General features: G+C 34.9%; 1 protein-coding gene across 1 annotated transcript; it reads left to right on the forward strand.

Annotated features, from left to right (window-relative positions):
• Positions 1-4: 4 nt before the first annotated feature.
• LOC128214216 (non-structural maintenance of chromosomes element 1 homolog) lies at positions 5-6,973 on the forward strand. Its single transcript, XM_052920568.1, has 8 exons — positions 5-65; positions 730-853; positions 1,791-1,924; positions 2,476-2,553; positions 3,285-3,428; positions 3,883-4,002; positions 4,636-4,744; positions 5,775-6,973. Exons 2-8 carry the CDS (start codon positions 739-741, stop codon positions 5,852-5,854), a joined length of 780 nt encoding a protein of 259 aa, XP_052776528.1. The 5' UTR covers positions 5-65; positions 730-738; the 3' UTR covers positions 5,855-6,973.
• Positions 6,974-8,199: the final 1,226 nt, after the last annotated feature.

The raw sequence follows: 8,199 nt of genomic DNA on the forward strand, positions 1-8,199 counted from the left end.
AGATTTTAGTTAGAGGGTAAATTTAGTGTTGACATTTTAGCGGGAAACAAGACTTTGACTTTTTGGTAATTACTAGTCTGTAGACTGTATGTATGTTTGTATTTCTTTAGACCTTGCGGTCAAGGATAACCCGCACTTTTTCTCAACGGGTTCCTTTGTTTTTGCTGAAGGAACAGCATGCAGAAGAGGCAGTGGTCGGATACAAGGAAGCTCGGGTGCGATACCCTAGCTCTTTGCGAAGAGACCCCTTGGTTCTTTGACGTGCTCGGTGTTAAGCGCCGATACAGGGGGTACAACTTCCCTGGGTTGAACCAGTACTGAGTACACCACTTTTCCAAGCACTACCCTTTAATTGACAAGCGCCAGGCAAGCAAGCTACTTGTACCAACTTTTAACGTCTTTCGGGTATGACGTGGCCAGGGATCGAACCCACCACCTCCGGGTCCATAGGTGGATGCCTTACCCACTAGACCAAGGAGGCGTCTGTAAAAAATTCACTGATTCTGGTAATTTTGAAATGAGATACATGTTATTCAAAGTTATTGTTTATAAGTATAAATCATGTGTTTCCGGTACAGATAGAAAAATCTGACCGAGGTCACGTGTGCAAGCCGGTAACAACGCTTGCCAAGTTTCAGGCCACGCAGCGTGCCCGATGGTCAGATTTTTTTATCCGTACTGGAAAACATGATTAAACATGATTACATCAAAGTGTGTTTTGTTTTTCAGCTGTACAGGATGATGGTGTTGCGGGACAGTCATCGTATGTTCCTGCAGTCGTTCATGTCGCGGTTTGTTCTCAACGGACAGGAAGTGTTCAGCCTGCTCAAGTCCTGCTGCGAGAAATACAATGGTTCGCTCTTGCTTTAGAACTCATTTTGTTTGTTAATAGTTATAAACAGGAAATAATATTTAATAATCATCAAATATTAAGTTATCTCTAGCATTTACTTCTCAACGGCGATTTTCTCATAAAGACCCCGATATTATAAGTTCTTGGTCAAAAATTGCAAAATGCAGCAAGTGGTTAACTGATTACAAATTATCTCTTAATCTAGGAAAGACAGTATACATGTACATACTTTTTGGTTCCAAACGTAAACTTTGTAAACTACAACATATAAGTGCTTTTAGTTTACAATGTATTAGCCATGTCGATGAAATTAAGTCACAAAAATCTATCAAATATCTTGAGTCAATTTTGGACTCTGAATTGTCAGGTACATCTATTTTGATCAGTATTGCTTAGAAGGTTAACTCTAGTACAAAAAAATTATATAGACAAAGTGAATTTTAAACACAACCTCTTTGGAAAACTTTTGGTAATGTATTAGTTCAATGTCATCTGGATTATGCTTCCTCATCTTTGTACTTTGGCCATGAAATTAATAATAAGACTACAGATAACACCAAAAAAATGATTTGTTTAATTAATTATTCTCTTTGTAGAACATCACTCAGTGGCAAGTTTTGGATTTCAGATCTTGGATTTTTAAATGTTGAACACAGATTTAGATCCATACATCTCTTGTATTGTCAAAGAGCAAATGGTTTGTGTACTCATTCTCACCAAGGCGTCCTTGGATCGATTTCTGACCTGGGCCCATGTGAGTTTGTGTTGTGGTCTTCAAGCCAGACAAGTGGGTTTTCTCTGGGTTTGATGTGAGCTGAAGATCTTCAAATAAATGAAATAACATGCGTATTTAACATTTGAATTAGTAGATCTGGACTTACTGGTAACTGGTAACACATCTGTAAATGTTTTTAAAATAATAACCTTTATATTTCAGAAGCATTTTCGGATGAAGAAAAGACGCAGCTATTATTGGACTTTTGTCATTTAATAAACAGCAACATCAGCATGTTCGGCATGGAAATCAAAAAGGCCTGTGATGAAATGAATGGGAAAAGCTTTTATGGCTTGGTAAGCTTGCTGGAAAATGTTGGAAAAAAATATAAGATTGATAAAAAATTATATGAATTGTCAATGAAATTAGAATTCATGCCAACAAACAGCCTGCTCATCTTTCAAGCTTGCATGGGATGATATTGGAGTGAAAAAAATTGTATGTATTGTCTTTGAAATTAGAATTTGTGTCAAAAGCCTGACCAAGTTTGCATGTATTTTGGGACATTATTGGATTGTAGAAAAACATTGGTATTGTCTTTGAAATTAGAATTCGTGTCAACAGCCTGCTCATTCATTCAAGCTTGCATTTTTTTTTGGACAAGCTTGGATTGAAAAAAAATCATACACATTGTTTTGAGAATAGCTTTTAGTTAACAACCTGCTCATTTTTTCAAGTTTTATACATTGTACTACCTGTATATCATGACATTTTATAATTTAGTTTTGAAAATAGAATGTAATATTATGTTTTTAGTTTGTCTTACAAACAGTAGTACTAACTTTATTAGATCAAACTATGTTTGCTGTTACTCCCATATACACAGATCTTGCTTGGATCATTACAGGTGAACACAACGGAGACCAGTGTGGCATTGCTGTCTTCGCAATATACAGAGAATGAGCTGGATTTTGTGAAAAAATTGGTAATGTGCCAGTAAATGTTATGGTTGCCTTGAAAAATAAACACTGTAGATTTGAGGCTCATTGCCTTGAGAATTACTGTTGATTGAAAGTAAGATCATTGTGTCGCTAGTGCATAACTCAATAACTTTACATAGAAATAGAAGCAGATATTGAGTTTTTTCACTTAGGTGACAAATTTAGAGAGGTCTATTAAACTACATGGTTTAGAGGTAAAGAGACACTTTTTTTCTAAATCTCAGATTATCAGATGTTGTATGCTCATTGATTTGTCTTAAATGATCACTTTCATTTTAAAGAGATTTGTCCATTATGATCTTGAACATAAACTTAAATGGGGTACTGATATCTTAATTAAAATGGGGTACAGATATCTTAATTTAAATGGGGTACTGATATCTGTGTACTGATATCTAAATTTAAATGGAGTACTGATATCTTAATTTAAATGGCGTACTTATATCTGTGTACTGATATCTAAATTTAAATGGAGTACTTATATCTGTGTACTGATATCTAAATTTAAATGGAGTACTGATATCTGTGTACTGATATCTAAATTTAAATGGAGTACTGATATCTGTGTACTAATATCTAAACAACTCTTATTTGGACCTTTATTTCAGCAAAGCTACACAAGCAAGTATTAGTTAAGCGAACATACAATTTGTTTGAATCTAGAGATTTACAGTTTGAAGTGAGTCGCTAACTGTTTGCAAAAATACACTTTTAGATTGAAGAGTTTGTGAAGTCCGACAGGGGCTCTATTGGTTCAATAGCTGCCATGGACATAACAGACAGCTTACCAAAGAAAATGTCTAAAGTTGAGGCCGATGCCTTCCTTGACAGATTGATACATGAACGCTGGATTGGCAGGGTATGTGTTGATGAGAAATTTTGAACAAACAAAATTTGAACCGGGTTTTAGGGCTATTCCAGTAAAACATATAACCCACGGGGGGAAGGCAATTATTTAAATAGTATATAGGTGGGTGTATTTTTTCGCTTTTTTGACCCCACAAGGGCAAATTTGCTTTTGTAGGGGGGTGGCATAGTTTAAAAGTGCCTTCCCCCCGGGGGTTATATGTTTAAATGGAATAGCCCTTAGGCACCATGAGCCCTCAAGAGGATGGAATTACGTTCTGAAGTTAACATGTACATTCTGATGCACTTGTACCTATCACTGCATATTTGCCACATTCCCTACCAAAGGTACTCATGTTGACCTAAAGGTATTATGGGTCTTGCAAGCAGCTCATTCTTGAGGAAGATGCACATGCATAAATGAAGTAGCTATTTGCTTCATTATCATTATTAACGGCCCATTCCAGACAGAGGCTGGTCGTGTCTACCTGGGCATCAGGGGACTGATGGAGATGGAGCAGTACATTCTGGAAATGTACGAGGAAGATGCTGTCAGGTGTAACGTCTGCAAGAAACTCTGCCTTCAGGTACTGTTTGTAATATGCGTTAGATTGCATTAATGTTTTCGGGGTTGAGTATTTGATATTTTTTGCAATTGTTTCGCCTGCATGTTCTCAAATAATTTGATTCACCGTCGCATGTCTTTGTTGAAATAATCGCGTTTGAATTTTCAGCCTGATGAGATTGGAAAAACTGAACAATCCTGAAAAAAGTACTGGTACATATTATAATCTACAGTAATTTATCAGTGGGACAATCTGTCCATTTAGCAGCATTTTGTGTGAGAGATGTTTGAAATGATTAACAATTTTATGCATAATTTTATGCATATTGTTTCATTAACTGATTGCATGTTAATGTATTCAGTATTTTAATTGTATCTTCCAGAAGTCCTGAGAAGTTTCCCAGCCTCCCTACCAAGATTCACCATAACTTTCCACAACTACATGAACAAGCTTGGCCCCTATTTTCAATTTTTCTTCTTGTTCATGTAAACTAATAGATATATTCGTATCTTCCAGGTTGAAAATGTAACAGTTGTTCACCTAAGGTAAATCATCACTGCTTCAAGGTTTTTTTCCACGGCTAGATGGAATCGCTTGGCCCAGAATGTCAATTTCCCTTGTACATGTAAATTATTCACTAATCATATCTTCCAGGGCGAGAAATGTGACTGTTGCACCACCAAGATACACAATCACTGCTCTAAGAGGTTTTTCCGTGACCAGGCAGACAAGCGATGCCCGGAATGCCAGAACTCATGGCCTGGTAAATATTTTTGTTAAATCTTTTTTGTTAATACATGTAAGTTAAATAGGTTTTAAAGCTGCACTCTCACAGATTTATAGTTTTGTCTTTTCTTTCAATTTTGTCTCAGAATCAGCTGATTTTGGCATTCATGCCTTTAATTCAGTCATATAAGATAACTTGCAATAGAACAGATCTTAATTGTTTGGAAAATTGCTGAAAAACTCATTTTTCTTAAAGTCTTAGTAACACAATTTATGCAAATATTGGCTCATTCCAAGATAAAAGATAAACAAAGTTTTTAAAACAATCCATCTGTGAGATTGCAGCTTTAAAGGTAATGATTCACCCTTATGATGTATATTACACATTTCTGTGTGATGAAATAAACAAGGGCTGTCCCCAATGTACAAGAATTCATGCCCTTGTGGATTTTTTATGATAATTATGAAAAAATAAAATGTTCAAATGATGTCACCAGAAGGACAAATGCCACTATGAATATCGAAACTAATGGCCTAGTAAATATTTGGTTTAAATCTTGGTGGAAAAGATGCTGATAAAGTTCAAAGGGACTGGCTCATGTTTTTGAACCAAACAATTTTTTTCACTGTAATGCATCGGAAAACACTACCTGGTAATATTCAATATTATTATTATTTTACTCTTTGAAACCAAAATTGCAGTAAAAAAATACATACCAGGTTGTAGCAAGGAGCCTATATATCAACATTGGTTGGAGGGTTTCAGCCGTCCGTATCATAGTTTTAACACTTCTTGTGATTTGCCACACTTTATTTCATCATAAAAAAGTGCAGTTTACAAAACATTGGCTAGTCCCTTTTATAACGGACACACTATGCCAAGAAATTCAAAATTCATGGTGAATGTTTCTCTTAGTCTCAACCCATAAGTAAATTGAAGTAGATTATTTTCTCTGTCTTACATCTTTCACCTTGAGGAACTGATCTATTAACCTATAAGTAACAAATTGACAAATTTTCAAATTTACAATATACAAATATCTCATGTAAATATGGACATATTTCAGGTGGATCTCAGCCAAGTCAGTCCAAGAGTGCAGATAATTCAACATCACAGCCGCGGAGGAAGAGAAAAGCCAACTCCTGATATGTTGTGTAATTCGGAACATATATAAAATATAGGAGGGTTGATGGCATATGTGGACGTCAGTCCCGAAATCATGTGTTTAACTCCTCCTAGCCTTGTTTCCTCCATAAGAATTAATTTTGGCAGCTCAAAGGACACAGTTGTTGCAAAATATCTACTCATATAATTTGTGTATACTGGATGCAGAGTTGCCTATGCATTTCAAAATATAAAGATTCAAAACTTTAGTGACCTTAAACCTTGGACCAAAATAATGGCCCTTTGTCCTTTTTTTCTTATACTTTGAATGGCTTCAAGATACTAACGATCAAGAATCATGCACTGATGTTTGTAAAGAAAGATCTGTACTGCAGAACAGAATTATGGCCATTTTATTTTTATGCCCCAACTTATGGGGGTGGGGCATAAAAAGCATTGAATGCTGATTCAAAATATCCATTGTACTGACTATGACAATGATCTTTTTTGAAGCATTCATGTGACATAACATGATTGTGGAGGCAGCTGTTTCCTATGGACCAATTTCAAGTTTTCGTGCATATATCACTTACTTGTCTTGTATTATTTGCCACAGTTATTTTTGTTTTTGGTGTTGTTGGAACTAAGTATATACTGTGAAGTTATTTATATTACTGGGCATGAAATTTCGGGGTTTTGCAAAAAAGGACAATTTCGTGGGTACTTGAATTCCTTGTGTTTTATTAATAAAAAAAATAAAAAATAAAAAATCTGATCCTCATTCATCTGCGAATTCACTGTCAACTCACTGTCTACTAGCTCACGCAGGTTCTGTGGGAAAATATGCCAATTGGCGCGATAGTGGATAACCAAACTGGTTAAAACCACAAAAATTAATGTCCTAATGATTTCAGAGAACCTGAAAATTGAAAATGTTATATTGAAATAAAAATTGTTTAAACCAATTCTCGTTTAAAGCAGAATTCAGACAGCAGACAAATTATCTATGCAACAGCTGAAGAATTGTATCAAGCAAACGATTTTATAATGGCTGTTTGTTTTGGTTTCATTGTATTTAGTCATCTTTCTATTTTCACAGTAGTTGACAGCTTGTCAATATCATGTGGTCTTTCGGCAATAAAATCATTAATGAATACAGTTTTCACCTGTTTGTGTTTCATGACTTCTCTTCTATTTGATACAAGATAGATAATTGAGGTTCTGATTTCCAATTAAATGTTACTTCCGTAACTGTTGACTGTGTTTAAATGATGGGAAATGCTAAATGGGATAGTGACAAATCTTTTTTTATTGGTTTAAAAGGTTAAAGGCTCATTTAATTGTTTACATTAAAACATGTTTCATACATGTTAGGGTTTTCAATCAGAGCAGATTGAAATGTTAAAATTTAAACTACAAGGAAATATTTTTGATTTAAAAAATACAGTTCATTTACCTCTTCAGATGCTTTATTTGAAAGGAAAATTATCAAAAATTGAAAATTGAGATTTGTTTGATTCATATTTTATTTACACAAATCGTTAAGATTTATTTCATGCAGTGTTCTAAGTATCTCTTAGATAATCTTAGTAGTTCTGAGAATTTTTTAGTATCTCTTAGATGTTATAGGTATCTCTAAGATGTTTGAAGTAGCTCTTAGATGTTCTGAGTATCTCTCAGATGTTTGTAGCAGCTCTTAGATGTTCAGAGTAGGTCTGAGATGTTATTAGTATCTCTTAGATATTAAAGTAGCTTTTCGATGTTCTTAGTAGCTCTTAGATGTTTTTAGTATATCTTAGGTGTTCAAAATATCTTTCAGATGTTTCCTAGTATTTCTTAGATGATCTCAGAAGCACTTAGATGTTCTTAGTATCTCTTAGATGTTCTTAGTATCTTTCAGATGTTTCCTAGTATTTCTTTGATGATCTCAGAAGCTCTTAGATGTTCTTAGTATCTCCTAGATGTTCTAAGTAACTCTTAGATGTTCTTGGTAGCTCTTAGATTTTCATAGTATAATGATCAGGAGTGTGAGAGCTCTAGTTTAAGTGCATAAGGGGGGGGGGGGGCATTCTGATATATCTACATTCAAATGCACGAGAGGTTACTCATAATCACTGCGATATCTCTAGTTTCAAATACATGAGGGGTATCCATCACGACTGTGATAGCTCTAGTTTCTAGTGCATTAGAGGGTATTCACCACCACTGATATAGCTTTTGTTTCAAATGCATGAGAGGATATTAATTTCCACTCAAATAGCTCTAATTTCAAATGCATGAGGGGGTATTTATCACAACTGTGATAGCTCTAGTTTTAAGTGTATGAGAGGATATTCACCACGACTGTGATAGCTCTAGTTTCAAGTGTATGAGAGGGTATTTATCAC

Source organism: Mya arenaria, chromosome 13 (assembly GCF_026914265.1).
Source record: "Mya arenaria isolate MELC-2E11 chromosome 13, ASM2691426v1".
Taxonomy (NCBI): Eukaryota; Metazoa; Mollusca; class Bivalvia; order Myida; family Myidae; genus Mya; species Mya arenaria.